Source organism: Solea senegalensis, linkage group LG4, assembly GCF_019176455.1.
Source record: "Solea senegalensis isolate Sse05_10M linkage group LG4, IFAPA_SoseM_1, whole genome shotgun sequence".
NCBI classification, from domain to species: domain Eukaryota; kingdom Metazoa; phylum Chordata; class Actinopteri; order Pleuronectiformes; family Soleidae; genus Solea; species Solea senegalensis.
In genome coordinates this window covers 17,746,636-17,773,142 of record NC_058024.1, presented here as the reverse complement: position 1 = coordinate 17,773,142, position 26,507 = coordinate 17,746,636, and the positions used below count along the sequence as shown (strand labels likewise).

At 40.9% G+C, this 26,507-nt stretch overlaps 1 protein-coding gene across 5 annotated transcripts in view; it reads right to left on the bottom strand.

Moving 5' to 3' along the window:
* Nucleotides 1-26,507, bottom strand: part of ephb2b (eph receptor B2b) — a 110,600-nt gene that overhangs the window by 15,242 nt on the left and 68,851 nt on the right. For all 5 annotated transcript variants that reach the window (XM_044023558.1, XM_044023560.1, XM_044023561.1 and 2 more), the window contains exons 4-6: nucleotides 18,615-18,770; nucleotides 15,569-15,904; nucleotides 1,469-1,593 (exon numbers count right to left, since the gene is read on the bottom strand). In XM_044023558.1, coding sequence (XP_043879493.1) covers nucleotides 1,469-1,593; nucleotides 15,569-15,904; nucleotides 18,615-18,770 — 617 coding nt within the window. The remainder of the gene's footprint in view (nucleotides 1-1,468; nucleotides 1,594-15,568; nucleotides 15,905-18,614; nucleotides 18,771-26,507) is intronic.

The window sequence follows — 26,507 nt, the reverse complement described above, 5'->3', positions numbered from 1 at the left end:
TTCATATGGGGATTTTAAGACAAAAACTCTGCTTCAAAATGTTACATCCCAAACAGCAAACAAGAAATCTTCCCTGATGAAGGTCTAGCAGAGAAATGTTGAAATAATTTAAAAATGTAAGTAAGTTAGACTACGTCGCCAGACTCGCCACCATCCTGTGCACCTGTCTCTTGGAATGGACGACAACATATTCTTTAGATGAGAAATCAATTTGTATCGAGAGCTTTTTATGAAGAAATAACATTTAAATGTCTTATTTTCTAGCATCAAACAGTGAAACATTGAACTGAAATGTTCCACTTTTATTTATTTGTGTACATACTGCCTTTATGTATATATATGTATATATACATACAGTATACATGTATATATGTACTGTGTATATGTATGTATGTATATGTGTATATATATATATATATATATATATATATATATATATATATATATATATATATATATATATATATGTATATTACAACATGTTATTTTGTACAACATTCATATTTATATTTGTTTATTTATAAAGTATATTTTCTTATCTTGGGTATACTTGAAAAATCAGAAGCAGAAAAGGTACAAACAAATACAGACCTCTACACTTATTTGAGCATCCACCAAAACAGAACTACTCTGAATGATCTGTTACCACAAAAGAATAATTCCTGATAAAGCAGCAGGACTCTAAGAGCCAGGCATCCACCAACAGGAGGTAAGAAGGTACATTTTGGTGGCAGTTTTAGGTCAGACCGCTTTTTTTGAGCTTTTCTTTCTGATGATCAGAGCCATGTCTCACTGCCACACTCCTTCTTCTCCAGAACACTGACAGGTCTGAGTGCAGAGGCTCTTTTAGTTGCTCCCTTCAAGCTTGTGCTCAGCACACACACCTCAGAGCCACAGCAGGGGCCAGGACAATTGTTTTGACAGCTCTCTCCAGCAGTGTCAGTAAAACCTTTACTTTTACTTAAGTGGAATGGCTCAGCATGTCGGCGAAAGCTCAACAGATGCTGTATGTATATGCGCATACGTGTTTATTATGCCTGTATGTCTGCGTTTGCTTGTGTGCATTTTAAGTGATCCTCGAGTCCTCGAGTCAACGCACATTTGTGACCGCAGGTTTACTTGTGAGAAAGAATGCAGTTTGGGAGGAGCTCGGCCCCTGAGTACTATTTTTACAGCAGTCAATGCACCATTGTTTCAACCGCAAGTCTCTACGCATCAATCCTCAGCGGCCCTGCTGCTGCTGGGCTGAGCGTGGTTTCTGTTCCCAGTGACTGACTGTGATTATAACTGAAAGAGAACGAGCATAAGTTCTAAGCAATGTTCAGGAGCTCTGTGTACATGTCTCGCAGGATTTGCTGTTATGCAAACCCGCATGGGAAGATATTCTAAATTGAAATGTACAGTTTCTACGATTAGCACACAATTTAGTTAATCGTATAGAAAGAATGCGTGGCTGCATTAACGGTACCTTCTCATAGTACTGTAGCTCATAGTCCAGGATGACGCCATTTGGCTGGTCAGGCTGAGACCAGGAGAGAGTGATGCTGTCCACGGTGCGACTGACCTGGTGCATTATAGAAACAGTGGATGGAGCTGTGGAGAAACACAAAAAAGAAGTGTTTAAAGATGAGGCACATCAATCACCACCAACTTCAGTCACGCACAGAGACTTTTACAACATCCTTAATCTTACAGCTAAACACCAGGTTCTACAAACATGTGACATGCAAAGCCATAAAACTTATATAAAGTGCTGCAGTCTGTTTTCAGACAGTCTCACTGCGGAGTGTGACGTGCCGGTTGGCAAGTCACAGCACAGGCTAGACCACAGCACCTGCCTTGTGGAACTTCCCAGCATCAACTGTGATTTTCCTCATGATTCATTTGCGCTTGTCATGCCGCTGCAAATAAATCACTTTACAATCACAAGAGCGCCGCATATTACAGTTCATTCTGTCAACCACATAAACTAAACATACAGACAGAGCCACTAAAAAGATCAGTGTGACACATCCTTGTCCTTTCAGCCTAATCTAATTTAAGCAAATTCGCTTTATAACAGTTTGGGCTTTATTATTTAATTTACTTTAAGTAATCTTTATTGGATTGAGCAACCCCATGATTACTCCATTTCTCTTTTTTATTATCATAAGTGATGTTTACTCTTTTTTTTAGACAGGCAACTTAGCTTCAACCTTTTTAATGCAGCACACTTACAGTAATAATGTAATTATATTTCAAACATAAATATTTGCCGGTTTGCTTTCTGGCCTGGACATGATCTTTAGATCATTTTCAGTAGCTCATTATTAACATTAGAAGTTTACAGCATCCCGAACTACATCATTAGCTCTTCCAGGCAACTGCTGCACCACATGTACTGTGACAACATAGAATACAAAAGATACAAATGTACAATAACAAGAGAAACAATTACTCGATTAATCGATGACTAAATTAATTGTCAACTATTTTGACCAACAAATTATTATTATTTGAATGTTTTATTTTTCAACATTTTCTGACATTTTATGGACCAAACAATTACTCCATCAATCGAGAAAATAGTCAACAGTGTCTCAGCCCCAGTGTGGATAATAAAGTTAATAAAGTATTCTGATAATGCATGTTAGTTCAAAAATAAAGTTTTATTTCTTTTTTTTTCAAGATGTCTTACTATATACTGTTCATGCACTTAACTGAGTAAAATATATCTTAAAAGGTTTCTTTTCCTTTTTGTTGTATTTTTCTTACTTTCCCCACATTAATTATTTTACTCACGCACTCTTAAGTAAACACAGTGTTAGATTAATTGACCGGCTTTTCATGGGTGACCTACTATAGTCTCCCAATGACCCACAATGTTGTACATTCTTTTTAGCGCAGCCATAAGGTCAATGGAGTGTGATCACCTGATGTCTTCCAACAACCATTTAGATTAGTTCAGGGGGCCATTGGTTAGTGCAAAGCCAAGAGAAGTTGAAGATAAAAAAGCACTGTCTGGGGAGCCTGGCAAGGCCTGTGGGCGTCTAAAGCTGGAGCCTCTGTATGTGTGAAAGGGTTGGGTGGGTTGGAGAGTCAGGGAGGGAGGAAGGGAGGGGTGCCGGGCAAGATTTATGGACACCAAGCTCCATGCTCATCCCCTACAGGCCCGTGCTGCACACACATGCAGACCTCAGACAGCAGCTCAGCAGTTCCCCCGAGTCACAACAACAAAGACAGAAGTCTATCCACCGACACAAGTGCTCTACGGAAAAAATCCACCGACTGGAAACCTTCAACTACTGCGCCTCTTTTATCTATCTTAGAATCTCAAGCTCCATGTGTGTCTGTTTCACATCTTCTCCAAATCTATATCCACGCAGTCTATGTAAAGAAACACAAGTGTGTATCAGGCAAACAAGCCTTTGTGAATACTAAAGCAACACAGAAAATATAGTAGGGAGGGCTGCATACCACTGGATACCAGTATCAGTCCGATACAGTCTTTTTACAAGTCACCTGTTTTGCTTTTTTCTTCTTGGAGTTTAAATTAAGTCCACATATGTCGTTTTGGATTCGGATTTTAGTTTTTTATTTCCCTGATATCTGACCCAGTCATTTCGACCAGTATCACACCGATACCGATTCTGAATCTTGTACCAGCTTATTCTATAAATTGTAGTGACTCTAAGTGACGACTGTGACTCTTGCCAATGATAAAATAAAGTCACATTTATTATCCCACTCATTCTTATCAGCTAATCAGCTAAACCTTGCATGCTCTCCGACCCGAACAGAAGCATCCATCTGAGACAAAAAATTATGATGCCTCATATAAACCGTGATGGTCAAGGGTCTGAGTACGTCCTCGTGTGCTGTTGCCAGCAGATAATAAATAGATGCTCAGTATTTCATCTCAGAAAAGCACTTACATCATGATGGCCTCTGACTCTGCAGCACACACACTGTACATCATATGCCTCCTTCCTGGAGCTGGAGGTACAATAATGTATACAGTAACAGTCAGGACACCCTTCTCAGGAATCTCCGCCATCTCACTGTACTCACAAGTTTGTTTGCAGTCACAAGACGACAGCCTAATAAGGCAGAAAGTTACTCTTAAAGGAACTCACGAGTATCCCATTACGGATGTACATATATTCAAGACCACCACATGGTTTTTTTCCTGCATAGCCTTTCCATTAAACACACAGCACAGCCATGCCTACAGTAACCTGATACAGGGCCAAAGAAACAAAGGCAGCTCATGTATTCATGTACAGAGGATGGGAGAACACTGTGGTTTTCTTCTGTTAAAGGACAACTTCCAGACGGCGGGGTGGCATGCCACATGTCTAAGCTTGAGGAGCTGATAAGGGGTGGTCTAACAAAAGACAAAACCTGAAATTATATTCAAGGGAGACATAACATTTAGTTACTAGGAAAAGTGCAGGAAAGTGTTGAAACATTTGTCTAATAGAGAAAATAACAATTGACCTGTGCTGCATATTTCAAGTCAATTTAGTACACGCATTTCAAGCTAAACTGACGTTCCACCAATTGACTGTGGAATGTGAGGCCGTGCCAAGTCGACGTTTCATTGCAGTATGGCCTACAGCACTGTACCACACATGAAAACCATTTTAGTACATCTAATTTATGTACTCTGAATCTAAAGGTCTCCATTGTACTTAAACTGTACCTAGATCCCCCCCCCTCCCCCATAAAAAAAACTTAATCTATAATTTGGGTTGAGTAAATACTTGGTTTTCATTGTGTCAACATCATTCACTGAGTTATGCCCCTAAACACATGTTGTAGTTGTTTCAAGCTTTTTTTTCTGTGTTGTTACAGTGATTATTTTAAAATCCTGCGGACGGCACCCTACTTAAGACAATTAGAAATTAAAAACCAAGATGTAATTAAGTTCACCAGTTGTTCATGTACGCCGACTGCCTACTCCTCACAAAGCATGTCAAGTCAGATCAGTTTATTCAAAGTGGGCGAGCGTCACTTTCACTGGATCCTTTTATTTAGAGGTTTGCCCTGTTCATGTTCTTAAAACTAATGAAGCGGTTCTAATTACAGAGACAGGAATTATAAGTCTGCCTAATTAAATTAGATGGCTGAATTGCAAAGATAAACGGCCTTGATGAATATGTCTTGAACGGCAGTATTTTATTAGGTTTCACATATACCACAGAGGAGTGAGAAAGCGGATGATAATCACATTAGATAAAATGTCTTGAAGTTGTTGTCAGTGACGTACTTTAGAATTAGAATTCGTGTTAAATAGCTCTTTATTTGCACAGTCATTGCTGATCTGGAGGGTTTGGTCAGAGACATGGTCTCTCAGTCTCTGGGCTCTGTAAAGTCAATTTAAGAGAAATCCCCTGCATTCATCCATGCAGGGGCCAGAACCCCACAAAGAGGTGGTCCTCTCTGCTCGTGAGATTAGGCTGTTTTACGGGGAATAAGTGCCTCACCTCACCAAACCTGTTTAAATAAGTGATGTATTAAGGAATGAGGGGAATGCTAAAAAGCGGGAATGGACAAAAAGCTTGCCAAAACCAAAAGGTTATTGCATGCAAATGTAGCAAATTGATGTGTTGGAGTTCGGTTTTTGCCCCACATTCATTCTGTAGAGATTGATATTGAATGTTTTGATCTCAGATGTATCCAAGCCTGCAAAGCGCTTGTGGATAATCACAGTGGCAATCAAATTAACCAGTGAATACTCTGGACCCTCGGGAGGGGTCCAATCGTAACTTTCAAGGTTGTGTATCACACTGAGGATGGGAGTCCCCAGCTGTTGTCAGAGAATTAGGTTTCAGATCCCACATTATTACCCAGCCTGGGATCTGATATGAAAGACAGCGCTTTGGAGTCTATTCTAGCAAGAAGCTCTGGCCTTGGCCCAGCAACACAGAACACAAAGAGTCTGTTCTACTCAACATTTCTGATAGAGGTTATACTGTTATGTTTGAAAACCTTATGATTTTACTAATCAATTACAGATGGTGTTTACAAAGATGTTTAAAATCATTTGAAATTCAAGTCAGCATAATGAAGCATGCTTCTGCTAAGACAAATACAAAAGTGAGGCTTTCATTTATCCAATCATTTTATGTCCAGAATATGTTGTTTTTATTATACTACACTCGTGGGCATTTTTACTCTCTCTTGAATCATTTCCTTGATTTGAATGCTTGATTCCCGCAGTCTCCTTCCTATTGTTGACCTTCGATTTTATTATTATTATTAAAGCAGCAGATTGAGCTCATGCGTTCCTTTTGAACAAAACACACTTATTGTACAGACCTCCAGTGGTGGAGCATTCTCCAGGACCCACAATAACCGTTAAATCAAGTTTGGAGGACCAGAAAAGGGTCGGTGGAAAAAAATCACAGCAATCAAAGTAATCACTTTTATTTCCCATACCTGAATAATTTTACTAACAGCAAGAGATTAACACACCACATGATTTGATACCTTTCAGTTTAATGTTGCTTTGGTCTTCAGAAACAGCACAGCGAATCACCAGCTTTATGAATAGTGCTCATGATGAAGTATGTTTAGGACCTTTCAAATGGAACTAAACTCCTGATTCTACACCCAACACCCGATTTAAAATCCCAAGAAGTGGGCTGAGAGCTGAGTGAGAGAGACAGTGGGCTAGTGAAATCTGACACCAAGTTGCAGCTGTGTGGGGTGCTCCGTGAGAAGAGCCTCTCAATCGCTCAAGCAACAAAGCAACAGGTCCTGGGTTCATAAAAGGGGAGGGAGACGGGTCCAATGAGCCTTGCACTGGCTGGACAAGAGGGTGATGAAAGCATGTACCAGTGACGCAACTGTGGACTAAACAAATTGCAAAATTTGAGTACATTAGCTGGTGTTTGACCAGAGAGGCAGTAGATGTGCCGATTTTTTCATCCATCCATCCATCCATCTTCTACTTCTGCTTTATCTTCCACATGAGGGTCGCGGGGGGCGCTGTGCCAATTTTAAACAGAAATTCAATACAGTGGATTGTTGTTTGTATCTATATGTGGCCCTGTGATAGACTGGCGACCTGTCCAGGGTGTACCCTGTCTTTAATTTACACTAAAATGTGAAGATTTGCACCTGGATCATCAAATGACGCCTAGATACCCATAAACACTGGTTTTAACCTGAAAAATGTGCATCTTTCTAACATCCCAGTGTGTCTGCAACCAAGGCTCTGATTTGATTAGAAGTTCTGGTGCAGTGAGCAATGCTATGATTTGGAGGAAACGGAGGAGGTAGCGAGAACAGGTCAAGGCTTGTAAATCCCTTTTCCTTTTCATTGTAAAAATCAGTTTCCCCCACAGCACAATCTTTCCTGAAGGAGTTAAAACAGCTGGTCCTTTAACAGGCAGCCCTCCAAACAGGCTGCCACTGCTCCACTCTAACAGAGTGACGTCTGTTTATGAGCAGTGCATCGAGCCCTCTAAAAGAAAGAGGCTCATATTTGCACGTACTTTTAGCACACTGGCAGTCTGCCCCATTTCCCCAGATGCAAAGGATTGTGGGTTTTACATCTATAAAGACTTTCCAGAGTAGTAAAGCTACATAAGTGAGATTTCAGTTCATCAAGCTTAAAACCATCTGCATTGGAAATGATTGGGGACTATAATACACTCATATACACACACGATAACCTAATTCTAAAATAGGCACTTCGGGGGCTTGAGGAGTTTTCAGTTGCTTGGAGAAGTTAGGCTTTAAATGTAAGCCAGTTTGGTGGGTCTGCAGACGGGGGAATACAAACCAGATAAGTATCTGTAGAGACAGAGACAGTGCTGCCGAGGAAATGAGAGACAATTCTCTTGCAACCGCTAGGCAAACCGATACACAATCAAAAACAGTACAGGTTTTTACAGATTCTCTGTTGGCGGGTGGCACTAACAATGAGAACCACATTAAGCTTTGAATAAACTTTGAGTAGCTTAGTAGTTCTACACTGCAGTTGTTAGAACACTTACTGTTAATGACTTCTATTACTTGTGTATATATATATATACATATATATATAATTATTATTATTATATGTTTAGGCTTAAGTGATGTTTGTTTGAAAATCCTGAAGCAGCTACCTGTCTCTGTACTGATTAATGTTTCCTATTATAATACCAGGTACACTGATAGGAATATTCCAGTGCTGAGAGTAAAACTTTGTATTTTTCATAAAGAAGACTAAATCCTTTCCTACATTTCACATTGAAAACGATTGTATTTGTAATTACAAAAAATGTTTTCCTTGTTTCTGCATTGTTTCTGCTAACTATTGTCCAGTTAAAATTTCTGTTGCTAATTTAAAAGATTTAATAATTTCAAACAAAAGTTTAATTTAAAAACTCACAGACAGGCAAATCTACTGCGGTCAGTCAGTCTCTCGAGATTGATTTGGAATAAACAGACAGCATTTAAGCTGTTGGCCACAAAGGGTTTAGACTTGTACAGCTCTATTGGACTCTGTTTAATCAGCAAACTGCTTCTCTGCATTTAAACAACTTCCAAACTGACATTTCCAAGAAGAAGAAGAAAAAAAACCAAAACGCTGCAAACCACAGAATGCATGTCGATATCCTACAATGTTGGAAAGGCGAGTGTGGGCTGCAGCTCTCTTTTACTCTGACATGGTCAAGTTTGCAAAAATATTTTTGTTTTATTGAGTTAATAGGTTCGTTGGTAGTGCAAAAACAGTCAAATGCTGACACGAGCAGAAGAGCACCGTGTTTTGTGGATCAGCATAAAAAGGTTTGGTCACAATATTAAAAAGAACATGTAAAACGACATGGCACGGTTCCATTGAACAGTTTTTATATGCCGTATCAAAGACCTCTGGAACCATAGTCTCAATATTTGACAACAATTTCAAGAGAATGTCTTTATTTGTGCTGATTCAAATGTGAAATAAAAAGCATATCTAAAGTAGAGCTCGGCCAGGCAATTTTACAACCTATATACATCAAATCCACTCCACTGCCGTTTCAACACACAGCGATGACGCTTAGCATTGAAACCATGCTTATCTACACGGTATGAGGCTGCTGCAATGAGTGGCACACAAAAGCAAGGATTATAAAAGATCATCTCCGCTTATAAAGTTCCTGACCCCAATTTACACATAAACCTTGGAGAGGATGATGGTGGATGCAGATCGCATGATCACAGCGATGTACGTGTGTAAGTGAATCGAGGTTACATTAGGAAAAGAGGTATTAGTGACATGTGAGCAGGAGAAAAGCAGCATGTTGGTTTCAAACCAGAAACTCCAGACAGCGGCAAAGACGGTCACTGAGACAATCACAACTCTGCTTTTAGCAGCCTTAAAAGGGATAATAAATCTATTAGTCGCCACAAGAATTTGAACTGCACAGTCTGATTCATGTTTGGCAAAGAAAGTGGGAGAGAGAGAGAGAAGAGGATACAAGAGATGCCCATGATAGTGCGACTGTTTTTGTTTTATTATTATGCACATCCATTTTGTTAATTAGTACGGTTAACTACACAAGGTTTATAGAAAAATTAATAAATTCAAAAACATGAGGCATATTGTGTTGAGACCCCTTTTTTTTTTTACTTCATCACCGTTATTTATTATCTTTTTTATTATTATTTTCGACAACGTCATACTCATGGATAGCAGGAGCAAATAAATCACTTCATTAAAACACAGTCAATAATTCAAGCATTTCAGGGTACAGTTAAAGCACTCAGTAATATCTAATTGTATATTCACATTATGTTCTCTTTTACAGCCCACTGGGCCAAAAGATTGTGGCTTTTTAACCTACATTTTTATGCAGTTGACGTGCAAAGTCTGTTCCTCTGTTCTGTGCACAGGATTAAAGCTGCACATCGCATCATGAAGGAAAAGAACGAAGTGTACTCTACGCAGAGGAAAAAAACACAAAATTACTGAATGATTTATGTACAGCGATCAATTACTTAACTAGTTTTGACAATCCATATGCTTATTCTCCTCTGGGGAGTCATAATAAAATGCATACAGCATGCTCAAGTTAAGTAAAGTCATCTGATGAACTTCACCATTGGCCCTAAAAGCTACTTATAAACCACTTTATTGCTAAGTGTACAGTGTCTCACTCGCTCTGCGATATTGCTTGCTTGGATGTGTCTCTGTGAGCAGTGTTGTGCAGCATCAGTGGTAGCATGATTGTTGTATATGTTGGGGTTGTCTGGCAGAAAACTAGAGCGGCCCCTCTCTCAACACTCCGTCAGTGCTGAGCTCCAGGTGCACGCTAAGGCCTCCTGTCTGTCTGCGTGGCTGACCTACACTGGCAACCACCATATGTGCCCTTCTTACACCTTCTGTCACTGTCACACTGCACGTCATGTAGAATGGTGGTCCTTGTCTGACCCTCTGTCAATTGGTCTATTTCTCTTTCCAGCCCACGTACCTCTAGAGACGAGTGAGCCGATGATACAGTCGTCTGAATGTGTCGTTTTATTGCTAAATATGCAGGTGCAATTTTTTTTCCTTTGTGGTAATTATACTGTATCTGGTACCTTTCAACGAAAGACTGAATAATTACAGAGGTAACGGATAACTTTCACATCCCTAGTAGTTTCTATTTGCACACTTTGGTAAATATGTAGATGCCGGTAAGGACACAGGTGTTTTCTTTCTCAGAGCATGGTGTTGTGTTTTGTCATAATAAGCACCTCTGCATGGAAAACATCATAGGTGCCAGGTGAACGCTTTTCTCGTCATTGTTTTGTTATTGATTTCATTGTATGAAATAACACAGTGTGTTGCTTTACAAAGTCTCGGCTGCATGTTCTGCACCGAACCCCGTCCCTGTGGTCAAGTGAATAACATAGTCAATGCAGGACCAATTAGATTAAAGGGATAGATTAAAACTACTCTCCATGATACAAGCAGATAATAAACCATGAAAGCCATGGTATTGCTATGAATGACTCACTGGCTTTGTTTTAAGTGGCACCCTGTGCTAAAATCAACAGTGCAGCAGCCACGTTTGGCTGGCTGGTGTGTTGACACATTCTGGCAGTCCCACCTGGCTTTGCACCAGTGCTTTTCACACCACAGCCCAGTGGAGCCCTGGTAGCCTGGTTACAGTCGACCTGGACAATTTGGACAATAATTAAGTCATAAATCTTCAGGCCATATGAAAAGGCTGCACCCGATTATACCCCCGCCCTCCAAGTAAAGTGGTTCAGCCAGTTTCCCCTGATAAGGAACCAATTCTGGCTCTTGAAAGCATTAGCACCAGACGCCGCGGCTCACCTTGAGTTAATGAAATGCCTAAACAAATATGTCCTCTAGAAACTAATATATCCAGTCACTATAGAAGGCAATATGGCATACACATGGGAGTGTATGGGGATCAATCTTATTTGTTGTGCAATGCTGAATTACCTCCAAGATAGCTCTCATTCAAGTAGGAGATAATCTCTTTTCAATGCACTGACGTTGATGAAGTCAGCGAGCAAATAAGTGGCAGTCATTAGTTTGCTCTTGCCGGTTTGCCACTTCGTGATCTAAAGCACCAGTATCATCTGTATACAATAAGTGTACATTCATTTTATGATTAAAAAAAAAAAAAGAAGAAACGATTCTGCTGGCTTCATACACACACATGAATGACATATGGTGATGACTATAATTTCCACCCAAGCCTCACTTAATCAGAACCATGCCATTTAACTGTTACTGGCAGCTTGAACACAGACTGGAGAGGGATCACTTGAAATCAGACACATGCTAATGTGTGTGCAATGTGGGAACATAAAACTATACTGTGTTATGTTCTTGTTATGTGTGTGTGTGTGTGTGTGTGTATCTCGCCACATGTCCCAGGCTGTGTCAAGAAGTCAAGATGGCAGGATGTAGTGCTGTCTGTGTTGTTGCCGCTCAGCTTTCCAGAAACGTCTGATTACACATCATGTTGCAAATTCATTTTCAGCAGCAGACTTTTCTCAGTGAGACTCACAGCCCCAGAATAAGCACAGGGTACGCTCCAGTGGGCACCTTGAATGACAGGTACATACAGAGGGCACTGGTAAACACACAAACAGTATTTTCGTCCACTGGAATTTGTTTTAGTGTGCATGATGGCCAATTAACCTGTCACTGTCCATGCACTCAAAACAGCTTCCCTCATTTACTGCATGCCATTTGCTTTATTTCACAAAGCATTCAAATCAGACTGAAGACAACAAAAGCTGGTTAATTAAAATATATACATTGTGCTCCATGTCTACTTCACTGAAACACAAACAAGCACATGCAACAGATGCAAATGCTTTGGTGTGCATTACTCGGGATTTCATTAAAGCATGATTTTATATTTAGTTTTTACTTAGTTTACTATGCTTTATTTATTTGTATTATTCTTATGTGCATCTGGCTACTCTGTCTTGAAATATGTTCCATCTCACCCACACTGTCACTCAGCCATTCTTTTGCAATGAAGATGTAAATCTCCAATAGAGCAGGTCACAAACATCGTCAGTATTTTTCCTTAAGCAAATCGGGTGCTGTAAAAGCCAAATACATTTTATTTGGGACTATACACTATATTAGTGACAAAATAATTCACATTTGGGCTCTAATTTGCAGCAGTAGAATGATGCATGTGGAGGTGACTTTAAATAAATGATGTTGACCTTGGCAACGGAGGCACATGGCACAGCCCAGCCGTGTGACTGATGTATGTGTTTTCAATAGTTCTGGGTAACGATGGAGCTCCATGTAACACAGAGGAATAAGCTAATGTATGTCCGGCTTATGTTATCCAATCAAAGCTTTTGGTTCTTAAAACACTGTCATCGTTAGTATCTTTATCTCAGTTAACCTTTGTTAACAGTATAAAAGTGATTGGTAAAGATGCGTGCAATAAATATGTTAAACACATTTATATTTGATCCACCACCCTTACAATACTATATATATACTAGAGGTACATTTGGTAAGACAATAAAAATAATATCGCGATTATTTGTACACGTTACGATTGCGATAAGATTCATAATTGGTATGACTGACCATATTTGCAATCAAAACTGTCATTATTCTAATAGAACATATTTTTTTTCATCTAAAGAGCATTTTTTAACATTTGTTTTTACCTTTTTATCTTAAGCATTAACTACAGTGTCTTTAGGTCTGAAGACACTTGGACATAACTTCAATTTCTATCTTATTTTGCGATCGACTGCGCAGGCCAACTGCATTACACCCCACTGTGCGTGCGGCTGGAAATTTGACCACTTTCTCACCCACAGACGCAGTTAAATCACAGACTAAGTTTTCACCATCAGTGTCAAACACAAGGCGGCGGATTTGTAACTCTGTCATTCTTATTCTGCTCATTTAACGTCACACAGAGGCTAACATTTTATAGGCAAAGCAAAACCAAAGTAGAGAGCTTGCATGTGACTCATTATTATAAACAAAGACAAAAAAAGCTTTGGAGGCACGTTTCAAAGCTTTTGAATTTTCTACACAAAAGATTGGGGAATTAGTCATATGCTTATAAAAATGAGCTTAAATGCCATTCAGCACGCTATCTCCTTTTGTGTGGCATTACAGTGTGTAATCAAGCACCGCACTTTCCAGGGCAATCAGGTCTTTTATCACAGAGGAACTGTCGCCAACCACCTACAGGGTGGGAGGATAAGCCCCGAGGGTAACAGAGTGTGGTGGGTGCTTGATTGGATATGGAGAGTGAGAAGTTTTGCTCACATCTCACACCACTCTCCTCCTCCTCCTGCCCCCGCCCCTTCACATCAACAAGTCAGAGTAGTTAAGGACCACAGCCACAAGAAATCAAACACCTTCATGGCGCTGACAATTCATTTACTTTTCTGTTTGTTGCTTTCATGGAACACCTCTGTGCTGGTTCAAGCTCACCAGAGAACTGATTAAGACACATCCAAATTTCAAACAAAGGATTCTCACTCTCAGAGAGGTGCAGGGCTGCCTCAGGTAATTAGGGGTGACATGATGTTTATGTAACCTCCAAGCCCCCGCAAACCAGATGCAATTAAGGGCTCATGGTCCCTGTGACCCCAGCCCTGTAGCGTGGCACCGAAAAACTGCAATCCCGTGTCCCAGGAGCGAGCCTGGTTTTTCCAGGGTGATGGGGGAAGGTGGGAGGTAGGAGTGGTACAAACAAGAGTTGAGTTCTTTTCACAGTTCCAACTGACAGGAGCTCTCCCTGTCTAATCCAAAGTGACAGGCACTTCAGTCGAGAGGGCGCAGAGTCCCTCAATTTCCGCCAGGACCCCTCGGCAGGGAAGAAGAGAAGCCATGGGTTGGGGTGGCGACTTATTGTGGGCCAGTGAGAAAGAGTGGGGCAGGGGCCTCATTACAACGCTTAACTGCACTCACAGGCCCTCATTAACCCACCACACCAGTGACTCAAATCAAAACAGACAATAAAAAGGGGTCACCGTTTGAGCAACAGCCTCCATTTTTGCGTGACTTGGAGTTTTAGCATTGTAACCCAGTGTTTTATGAAACTCAAACAGACTGCTTTAAAACACGAAGTTTGTAACAATGAGTCATTTTAAGTGAATTATTCCCTTTTAAAGTGCATTCATTTGACTTGTTTTCACTTCCTATTAAACTGCAGACATATGGCCATACGGGAATTTCAGAGGAAAGTAATGAGACAGTAAGAGTGTAGTTGGAAATAAAAACCCACAATATGTCTGCCATAAAAATAAGAGACTGCCCCAGCGTGTTGCGTTTTAAGGCTTGAAGTCAGATGTATGGGCTTGTGCGTATCTCGTTGATGAGATGTGCAAAGTTAAAGCTCAGCCTGTATTTCCAGTGTTTCTGAAGCTTGGCATGCCCAATGATGTGTTTCATAAAGACAATTAAAGAGCAAATCAATGCTGCTGCCTCTGTGAAATAAGGAGAGATGAAAGGACCTCGGTGGCATTAGGAAGCAAAGCTCCAGTAGCTTTAGAATAAAGACAGAAGCTTAGATAATGTTTAAGAAAAGTTAAACAAGTTGTGCCTCTCAATATACTGCAACTAGGGCCTTAAATCTAAAAAAGAATTATATTTGTTAGGGTTAGGGTTACTTCATATACTAAAAGACTATGCCTACTATATGCTTTATCTTATTTTAATATTTCACCACAACCAGGTAGGTGGATGAGAGCTGTAATCACTGAACAGTCGATGAAGTGGAGCGACGGGAGTAGCAAGCCAGCTCTCTACACCACAGTCTGAAAAACATGGTGATGAGGTCATGCTGTTAGGACCAGCAGGCCGTCAAATTCTGTCTGTCACATCATCAGTGGCGCTCTCCTTCCCATTTTAGAGTCCTTCATCTGCATACATCTCCATACAGGAGAGGAACATAGCTGACTTAGTGGAGGACTGTGCACTGTGCATTATGTGCTTGTGGAGCAATGAGTGCACTGGAGAAGTACGGCACAGGGCAGAAACTACAAAGCACAGAAATAGACATGATAAAGAGAGAGGAGGAGAAGAGAAGAGAAACACATGGGTGATTAAAAAAAAAAACTGTAGAAAAAGACAGATGGGGCCACTTACCAGCCTGGTTAGTGGTAATGTTGACTGAGGCGTACTGAGGGGAATACGGGCTCTGGTCTGACACCCCGTTGACAGCCTGCACCTCAAACGTGTACTGCGTGTGGGCCAACAGGTCGCTGATGTAGACCCGGGGTTCTGTCAGGCCCAGCTGACGGGGCAAAAACTGAACGTTGTCCCCACAGCGGGTGCAGCCTCCGCGTCCTCCGCCACAGCTCTTGCAGATGATGTTGAAGACTACATCCTCCCGGCCCCCTGAATCCCGAGGAGGCATCCACTCCAGCATCACGGAGGTTTCGTTTACAATGGAGATCACATTCTGTGGCGCTGAAGGAACGGCTGAAAAACAAACAGAGAAAAATAACTGATGTAGTTAACATGTGAGGAATCCTCTGTGTTTAAAGATGGCTGATCCATATGGCAGACCTCTCAACTTCGTCACCCAAAAGGCAAACGTGTTAGTAACCACCTGAATATTGTGTAAGATTTAGCGACATTTTCTGCTCTGAGATGCTGGAGGCATGTCTCCACAGACACGCCAAAGCAGGTGAACGTCCCTGTTCGTCAGTGTCTGTACAGAATATAAATGTAAACTCTTTGTTGTCAAACCATTTGTTTAACAAACATGAAGAGAAGCAACATTTTCACAATTGCTTGATTAGCTACACTCCTCTCTCCTCTCTCCCTCTTTCTTTTATCAGTGGTAATTGCAGCCTCGCAGCAGGAGACTGCTCTTCTGTGTTTCATTTCCCCATTTTTAGGAATTTTAAATTAAGTGGCAGCACTTTTATGTGTATTTTTGAGACAAAACATCTCAGCAAACCAAAGGTGTAAGAGCACAAGTGCAGTTACTCATGAGTGACACTGTGGCTTTTCATATCATTACAGCGTTTGGTGGGGGGTTATGTTGACTATGGCTCTGGTGTGTCACCACAACATATTTTTGGACACTCTTAAACAAAACACTGGAGAGAAACTGTTTTCAGTCTGGAATTGATAATCTTTTACGCCACACTATTTTATATCTTATGAAGTATAAAGTGTGAAGAGGAGAATCTCTGCATCTGCTACACAGTTCACACACTTTAAAGTTTCCATAAAAAGACATACTATTACTATACTATTTAATGTGCGGAACAAAACGAAAACGGTTGAACTGGCTAGCGCTAAGACAAACCAAAAAAGAAAGCAAAGAAAAATGAAAAAAAAGGTTGTGCCTTAAAGTAGATCTGTTAACGTGAAATGGACTTGGTCATGAATCTCAGGTAAATAAAACTTTTCCTGGAGCCAATTGTAATCTACCATGAAATGGCCCACAATTAGGTTACTTCTTCCCTGGTTCCACAGCCTAATTTTCCTCCATAAAATCATCTCGTTCATGAGAGTTGAACGTTAGATTGTATAGATTTTATTCCTGATTTTCCGGTACACTTCAATCTAGGAAGTTGTCAATATAATCTACATGCCACAGTACAAACTCTCAAGAGTTCTGCTTTTGTATCAGTGTTCTAATTTTGTGATGGAAGCTGTGTTGCGTCCTTGAAGACTTAAATAACCCCTACACAGGAGGAGAGAAAAACCCACAAGCTCACGACGATAGCATATAGCCTCTTTGAGGTCTGAGCTGACAGCATTTCAAGCTGGCAGTGCCTCTTCCCTCGGGAAGCCCATTTACATGGTCTGCTTTTCCATGCTGGTGTCCACTTTGTCAAGTGTTTTCTTAACATCGACTCTTGACCATTTTCTCATGGAGCATTGTATAGTGTTACTGCAGCGGAGAGAAAGCCACTGCTCCTCCAACCGCTGCATTCTTAGCAGCATGGCATTACGGGGTGGAAACTTTCCACGTGGTGCAGCATGGTGAGTGACAGGCCATACAAACAAACAGTGACAACAGTTTATTTTTTTAAGTCATATACATCTAATTAGGGAACACGTATCCTCGAGGAATAATGAGATAAACAATTCCACTCCGCCCCAACATCCTAAATTTGAATTGAAAACTTCTTATTAAACCTCCTTTTAATTGGCAGCAATTAACACACATCCAGCTCTGGAAGGAAGCCCACTGGAGTGCCCTCCTTGGTTGTTTGTCATACATGAAAACATAACTCCTCCTTGCTTTTTCTTCATGGGTAGGAGGACTAATACTCCCCTTATTAGCCACTGGGATGCTCTGATGGGCCCATTTGCTTGCATTAATCAGGCTGGGCCCGGCTATGCTTAAAACGGGTGACGTGACGCTGCTGCTTTCTCATTCACAACAGCTGCTCTACTCCCAGAGCCAGGCTTATGCAAATCTCCTTTGTTGGAAACCATCAAATCTTTTCCCCTACTCTCTTGCTTTCAACACATAAAGAGGGAGAGGGAGGAAAACACACTACTAAAATGTTGAAAGGGGCTCCTTTTCTTACTCAACCGTTGTGCTTTATTAAGACCACACTCTATGCACGGACTCTCTGTTTTCTCACAAACACATAACCTCTCCCTCTCTCTCTCCCTCTCCTTCATTTCTAACTGTCTTCCCCATCACGCCCTCCCCCCTCGCTCACTTTTCTTTTGCTTTAGTCAATCCTTCCGTCTCTTTTTCTATCTCAACCTCGGTGTCAGCCTCAAATTCAAATTCAAATTCAAACTGCTTCATTGTCATGACAAGAGAGAGTCTCGCCCGGGCTCATTCTCCTTCCTTGCCCCATCACAAAGCTGCGCGCCCTGGCCCAGTAACCTGTGCACTGGCCTGGAGTACGGGCTGTGTGATGTTGAGGAGGGGCAGCCGAGCCTTGTGTGTTGGGTCAGACCTGGGGACAACCACACTTTGGGCATGTCAGCATTGTGTTCACGTGAGAGAGACAGCTCTGACAGGGTGTCTCTGTTTGGACTCAAACAGACTATGACTGTCCTTTGATCCGGGGGGCTCCTCTCTCTGCTTGTGGGTGTAAAATGTGCATGTGTCATGTGTCAAAGAGTTCATATTTTTTTTTGCAATCAAAGACATTGTGAGCGTGCATTCAACTTAACAACATAACCGCAACATTAGTACAATACATACTTGTGCAAGGCATCTGGAGAGGATCGGAGTCGGTGCGATAGTACCCATTGCGGCAAACACAGTTGATGGCGCCTTCACTGGTCGTACGGCTGTTGATGGGACACTGCAAACAGGGCTCATCTCCTTGAGTTGGCTTGAAAAATCCTGATGCACATGCTGAAAAACAGGGGAAGATAAAATAAATGAATACAATGTTTTCAAAATACACAGTGAAACACTTATTTGAATTTCATAGTATGGCCACAGGAAATGTTTGTCTAAGATGTGTTTCAAGTGACGTTTTCTTTAATTAATGGCTTAATCTTTTAGTTGTTAAAAATGCTGGTCCAATTGATGTATTTATTTATTTATTTATTTTGTAGTACCAATACAATTATAATAAACTCAATCCATGAAAATATAAAGATAAATGTTTTCTTTTTAAAAAATAATCTGTTACAAGAAAGAAAGTCCAGCATATGTGTAACCCGACATATGAATACACAGCAGTGAGGCCTTGAATGTGAGGAAGCCCTCTGCCGATATGGTAACATGGAAACAAATCTGTAAGTTTTCTTTGAATTATTCAACGTGCTCTAGTCGCCTAAGAAATCTCTGAAGTGCCGTGCTTTCTGTTAAGAGCCCTTTTAAAGGCGCTCTCTCTGGAAACCTGGGAGGAAGGTAACATTCACGATAAAAACAAAGATGAACGCAGCCATACATGCTATTAAATTCACTATATGTGCACAGTTCAGGTGAATCACAGATTGTACCATCAGTCGGTGTGTTGATAAAAAAGGTCTGTGAAATCCCTTTATCTTCTTCTGAGTCACAGTGCACCTGAACATACACCAAAAATATTAATAATAACAAATACAATCTCTTTGACTGCAGCTTTTCTCTATCTTGGGCAAAACCAGCGACCGTTTTGCTTCAGGTAATCCAGTTCCCACCTGCTCCCCAGAAAAAACGAGAAAATACAGCAGCGCTGAGAGAAACGGAGGTGTTGGAAGTGCAGCAACATGAAAAATTCACAGATGAGATGCACTGCACCTCTGAAGTTCAACACCCTCAGGTCTGACTGTGCTGCAGTTTTTATTTAGTAACAGTGTAAAAAAACATTTAATACTAGCCATCCATTTTTGCCTCTCACATATTTTTTATTATGTCTAAATTAAATGTGCTATGTTCTTACGAAGGTTTTTTAATCCCCTATAAAAGCTCGTTTTGATTACGATCATTTCCTGTGTTTGTAATATTCTAAGTGCCTAATTCATTATAGGAAAAGCTCCTTCCTTTTTCTGCGTTTCTACAAACTTACCATAGCATTACTGCAGTTTTCTGCACTATAAAGCAAAACACACACAGCCATTATTTCATTCTGAGGCTGTTTCAGCAATTACGACTCAACTGTAGCATCTGGACTGTGGAAACATCTGCAGCTGAAACTTCCATTTAAAAGAGGGTAACTCGCAGAAGGCAGAATGAATCCAAGTCCAGTCCCGGTGTTTATGTTGGACAGACACATGACTGTGTTCAGAGACCTACAGGCCAGACCCTTAACGCACTTTTCCCCCCTTGTTACTCAAAGTACATTACTCATAGCCTTCACCCTCTAAGTGTGTATGACGATCCTGGAACTGTGATGACAGAAACTTCTCAACAGTCTCAGTGAGCAAGGTGTCAAATTACAACTAAACATACTTAGCCAATAAATAAATAAATATAACTACAATACATCAACTATGGAAAAGGAGAGCAGTGTCATGTAAATTCCATAAATTGATGTAGCTGCAGTAATGTGATTTAACTGCCAACGCATTAGTGGCGATTGGGCACATCGAGCAGTTTCACAGTATACTTTGTTTAAAGAATAATCTGTTTGTGTTAAATATCGAGCTCTTTTGAATTCAGCTTGTCTAACAAGTGTATTATCAGACGATGCTTAAGTGAAGCACCACATGTTTACAAAGTGGCAATGGTGCTTTCTTGTAATGACAAACATCAATGCCACAGAAAAAAAAGTAATCCATTATATCTCTTCTCAAATATTAGCCCTGACATGTTTTTCTTGCTCCATGATTGATGCGGGAAAAGGCTGTGGGTACAGAGCGAAACATGAGGCCTGGACATTCACACTGCCAGTCAACACGCTCTGTGAATGAGGCCCAGGCAACAGCTATGTGGAGAATTGGGACTGAACCTCGGCAGCACAGTGAGGTCTATGGGAGTGCGGCGCTCTGAGGAGCAACACCAAAGGAAGACACATAAAGAGGCAGCGAAGGGAGGGGAGGAGAGAGAGAAGTGTAAAGATGGAGACAAAGAGATGGGGGGTGGTGGTGTAGAGGTGGGGAAGAGCTGTGTCTGCATGGGGAGGAATGTTAAAACATTTTACCGATAAGCACTTAGAAAGCCACATGCTGCCGAGTGGCTGTACTTAAATAATCCGATGTTAGAAGGCACACGGGTGGGTAATGCAAATTTCCCACAAAGTACCGCAAACATACAGACACATTTCTCCTGGTGACTGTGCGTCTCGTCCGTTTAGTGTGAAAATTAACATAATATATGCTTTTACATTCACATTTGTCTTGTACTTCATTCAAATGTTAATTTCTTTTATATATAATATGTTTATACACACATATATACCTTCAATACTATAAATGCACCAATTATTTCTATATTATTGTGATTTATTTGCTATTAATTCATATATTCATTTTTTTCCTGCATTTGAGTTTAATATACCTTTTATATATTAACATGTTAATGTTTGAAAAATCCTTAAATGTCTATTCCAACAAGGAAATAAGTTAATTTTAGACCAAACTGACATATCTGCTTACATAATCTCAGACTGAAGATCAGTTTTGTGCCAGATCATTCAAACACTGCCAAATACTAAATGAACTGCACAGAAATGAAGTCATTTTTATTTAGTATTTATTTGTCTTTGACGAGGCTTTCTCATGCGGTAAATTGAAAAGTGAGACAGTCAATGAAAGAAAAGGTATTTTTTGAAAACATCCTGCCAGTTACACTATGACGCAGTGCTATGTGTCTTGACATGACTCTCTGCTCTGCCATGGTAAATATTTAGGGAATTTCCACTTCATGCCTAGATGACAGATTTTAAGAGTTGGGAAGTTGTCTGGTGTCAGATTTAGAGAAGCAAAGACGTGGAAAGCTGTGATTAAGAAACAGAACGGAGCTTTACTTCACTACCTCCCTGCCTGCCCAGATTGCTGCTGTTGAGCTGTTTGATCACCAGCCTGGCAGTCTCGCTCAACATTCCAAGGCTTAGGGCTGTTTTTTTGGATGTTTCCCCAAATATTCAGATATCCTTTTGGCTGCAGGAGTTAATTTTTGTAAGAATATTCATCGACAACAGCTTCTCTGTTGTTCCCGCACCCTATACTAAGAGGCATACGAAACCCTGCTGCTATTAATATAACTAATATCACAAAGTAAACATGCTACGTTTTGTTATCAGATATCTGCGGACTGCAAACTGGATCCTGGAAATGTGACAGACAATGAAATGTGCCAAAAAAAGTACAAAAGCCACACAGAAAAGTTTTAAGGGAATTTATAAACACTTCAAACTCAATTTGGTGGGTAGCTGTGTCAAAAGGCCCAGATCACCCTCAAATTGGTTCCAGAGACACAACAGCCCTATACGCTCACTAAATCTCCTATTTAAAAAAACAGAAACCCATACAGACCAACTATTAGATTAACCAATTTTGAATAATACCCTCCTCAACATATACATTCCTAACCTCCAGCTGCTTAGTTATGTCTTCTTTATGACTTTTAATAAAATATAGTGACATTAAGCCTTTAATTAGGTGGTTTGAATAAAAATAGAACTGTGTGATATATGAGAGCTACATTACTACTGGGGTGCTAGTCAGTTTTTACAGCTGGTAATTTGCTGGTTGTTTCAAAGGTTTCTAATATAGTACAGCAAGAGAGATTTATAGCGCACCGACGGTAAAAACCTGGAGCAAAAATCACCTGAATTATACAAAAGTCTGCAAGTCTGACAGTGCAAGTATCCATATGTTTGCGAGATGGACCAATAAAAGAGAAGACACAATAGAAGGACAGAGACAGGGAGGAGTATTGTTTTAGTGGCGATGCCAATGTGACCAGCCATCCTGGAAACTCTCTCTAGGAAGCTGGCTCCTCTGATCGCATCAGCAGTCACACACACACACACACACACAAACACACAGCACATAGGTAGCTGCCAAACAAAGACTAGGCATTTGACATTTCCATCATGGCTGCCTGGGTGCTGCACAGTCAAAACCAGATAATCAAATAGCTGATACCTGGTAATTCAGCCAAAGGCCACATTTATTGAGTAAAAAAAACACAAAAAACAATAACAACAACACCCGTGGCAACCCCTCATGGGTTTTTTTTCCACCCACCATCGCTCATCTAACCGGCCAACAGAAAGACTCTTTGTCCAACAGTCTGGGGCATCACCCCACACACACACACACACACACACTCTTTCCCCATTTCCCCAGTTCCTCTTTTTCGGGATCCAACCCACCCTCCCCCCACAAACCTGCTTTATTTAATGAACACACCATTAAAGAACAGGCAAGGAAGACAAAGACAGGCTAGGTGTGAGTATGTGTGTGTGTGTGTGTTCAGGATGTGAAAGAGAAAAGATGAGGGAGGTAAAAGAAGGGAAAAAAATCAAAGGTAAGGTGCTAGGTTTTGTGAGCACAGCAGGAAAAAGTGCTGAAAGCAGTGAAAATGGCCAGTGTCAGAGGTATTGTGTGTGGGTGTGTGTATGTGTGTATGTGTATATGCAGGGTATTTCCCTGTTTTCCATTGTGACCAAAGAGGCTGCTGCAATGAGCCACACACACACACACACATTTGGACCTATGTTTGCTTTGGTACTGCCTGTAAAAACTATTCATCTGCATCACTGCTGCATGGGCAGATCAGAGGCTATCGTAAAGAGGTTTCTTTTACAAGATCAACCACTGTGTCTCAGGAAATTAGATTAGGACAAGCTGTCAACTTTTGCAGAAGTTTTCACATGACCTCTACTATTCTACGACCACAACTGCAGGCTATCAGCCTTTGAACTGGTCACAGCTAACTAAAGCTTAACCTTGTGAAACGTCAGTCACACAGCCACAGATCAACCAGAGGAGAGCAGCCGTGAGTTGTCTGTCTGTTCCTGGGACAAGGCAGCCTGTCCCCCCGTCTGCCTCTGCACTTCCATGGGGAACACAAACTTGCACTGTTTGCAACACAGGGTCTCCGAAATTCAATTAGGACCACAGTCCTGTTCGCCATCTAATTCAATCAGGCTTGTGTGAAACCTATTAGACAACTGGTATTCGCTTCACCCCACACGCACACTGGAAAACAAATGAGATATTCATTTCCCCCTCTGGGTTTCCATGTCTAGTGCAATTAACAGGTCCGGGACACTGTGTGGCTCCTCACACTCCATAAGCCAGGACAATGCCATTGTGTGAAGGTGGCCACTGATGAACTACAAGGTGTAAATCAGGCTGATCTCAAACTCAAGGTTGTTATATGAGGATTTATTTCTTAAATGGAAAGAATACAAAAATCACCTTTATAATGTTCAGCATGAAAACAGAGCTAACAGGGCTGTACCCCTGCATTACCGTCCAACTAAAAATAACTAATAAAAATAATAAAAGGGGAACGCAGTAACTTTCATGAGCTTATCCAAGGAAATAAAAAAAAACATTACCGACACTTATTTTAATGATTAGGTACTGTTTTTAACTCTATTAACTTAAATCCTGCCCTTCAAGCTTTAAAAAAAGACTTTGAATCAGAGATCAGAGGAATTTGGTGACTTACCCAGAAATAAGCGATTGCCCTAAAACTGCCTTTAAACTTCTGTTTGCTAATCCAGACATCTGGTATACATGTTACATTTGTGTATGTGTGTGGCAGTGCGTATAGGACGACAGTGGAATAACTGGCAAGTGACTTTTCCCTCAGTGTGTCCTTTTTTTAGAGCATTTTTGCTCTAAGCTGCATCTCCTGTACAGTTGTCACAGAGATCATACGATGACACCCACAGCAGCTTTCTCTGAGACAGATTAGGAGCCGCTGTGAGCAGCAGATTAGCGGGAAATAAGGGGGAGCGGGCACGGACACGAACAACACACATGTGACATACACAGTCACAGACGGTGAGAGTGTGTGAGAGAGAGAACTCATTATAAGCTGTATTGTGCAACTGTAGCTGGGTCAATAATGTTGATTTATGTTGTATTTAATTTGATGTTTTTTAGATGAACTTCTTCAAAGCTTGACTGACTGTGCCTTTAAATAGCCTGCGCCTAAAATGGTTTGTCATAGTTAAATTTCTTCATGAGAATATGTAAATGAGTACCTATTTTGCCTGTTGCAACTGGGACATCACTTAGTGGCGCACCAATAGGTGGTACAGGCCCAAACCCAAAGCACTGTGGATGCTGAAAGGGGGAGAAAGAGACAGACTGCCGCGTGTGTGTGTGCCACACGGTGCTGCTTGTACGCAGAATAAACTCTTCAGATCCCCGAAATTCTGTGTCTGGTGTGGCGGATTCCACGGATAGGCAATCACCGAATTTTGAAGTCTGCTAACTTTAAAATACAAACAAATGCAGTAGCGGACCACGTCCCCGGCACTATTTATGATCAACAGTTTTGTCCTCACCACTTCTAAAAAATGTTATAAATTTATCATTAACACTTGAACTACCGTAAATGATGTACCTCTTCGGTGTAGTTCTTCCTCTTGAAATAATTTCCATCTTTTCTCCAAACGATCGCCGTGAAAAGTGCACACGAAGGAGATCAGAAACATGATGGATCGGTGGTGTTAATGCAGTGATCATAGTTTACTTCAAAACCCGCCTAAGGTTCAAACGTCGTTGATGACAACAGCGGGGGCTAGCGCCAGACACATCGCTGGGCCTGAGGCGTTCTGTCACTATGATATCACATTTTGATTGGCTGACGACACACGTCAGTCAAAGTTATAACCAAATAGGAAATGGCAGCTTCAACGAAAGGCCAGCAATACTACTAGAGCAGGTCCACGGAGCTATGCTGCGTTTAATGACATCCAGGAAAATCCAGCTCAGCTTCACAAAAAATAACCATATTCTTTCTGGAAATATAGTCATAACATACTGAAAAAGTAAGACACGTTCAGACACGAATTAATTTGATTATTAAAGATAATAATAATAATGATAATTAAAAAAATATACAAATGTCTGCTACATTCATACAGTTGTCAAATAAGTTCACCAAATGCAGATTAAGCCTTTCGGGTCCACACGACTCTCTCTGCCACAGTCTGTGTGACTCACTCTCTCGGTACAGCAGTGTTTTTGTGTCTGTGGCAACGTTCCTGCACTGCACACAGAGTGATGCCTTTTAGGTCACGACTGAGCAGGCAGAGCAGAAGATGCACACACACCAGAAGCAGACAGTTTGGCAACTTCAAGAAGAGTCCATGAAAAGTTTTAGAGGTGGATTCTAAAAATTAAACCTGGACGTTCACGCCCGTGATTGTCCGTTCATGAAAATGCCATCTCCACCAACAGAACACAACACAGCTGTGTCACTGTGTTTAAAGGCGGATATACAACACATAACTTACTGAACCACTAGCAGAAGGTAGGAGCTGTCTCTGCATGTGCGTGTGTGTGTGTGTAAACCACAGGGCTTTGATGGGTAATAAAAGTTTCACTCTTGAGCTTTAATTAAATGTTTTTACAATGCATATACCCCACATCCACATATAAATAAGCAACGTGCATGTGGATAAATGCTGCTAATGAAGCCCACCTGGACACTGCAGAGGACAAGTCAATGCAGCGTATACTGCACTGA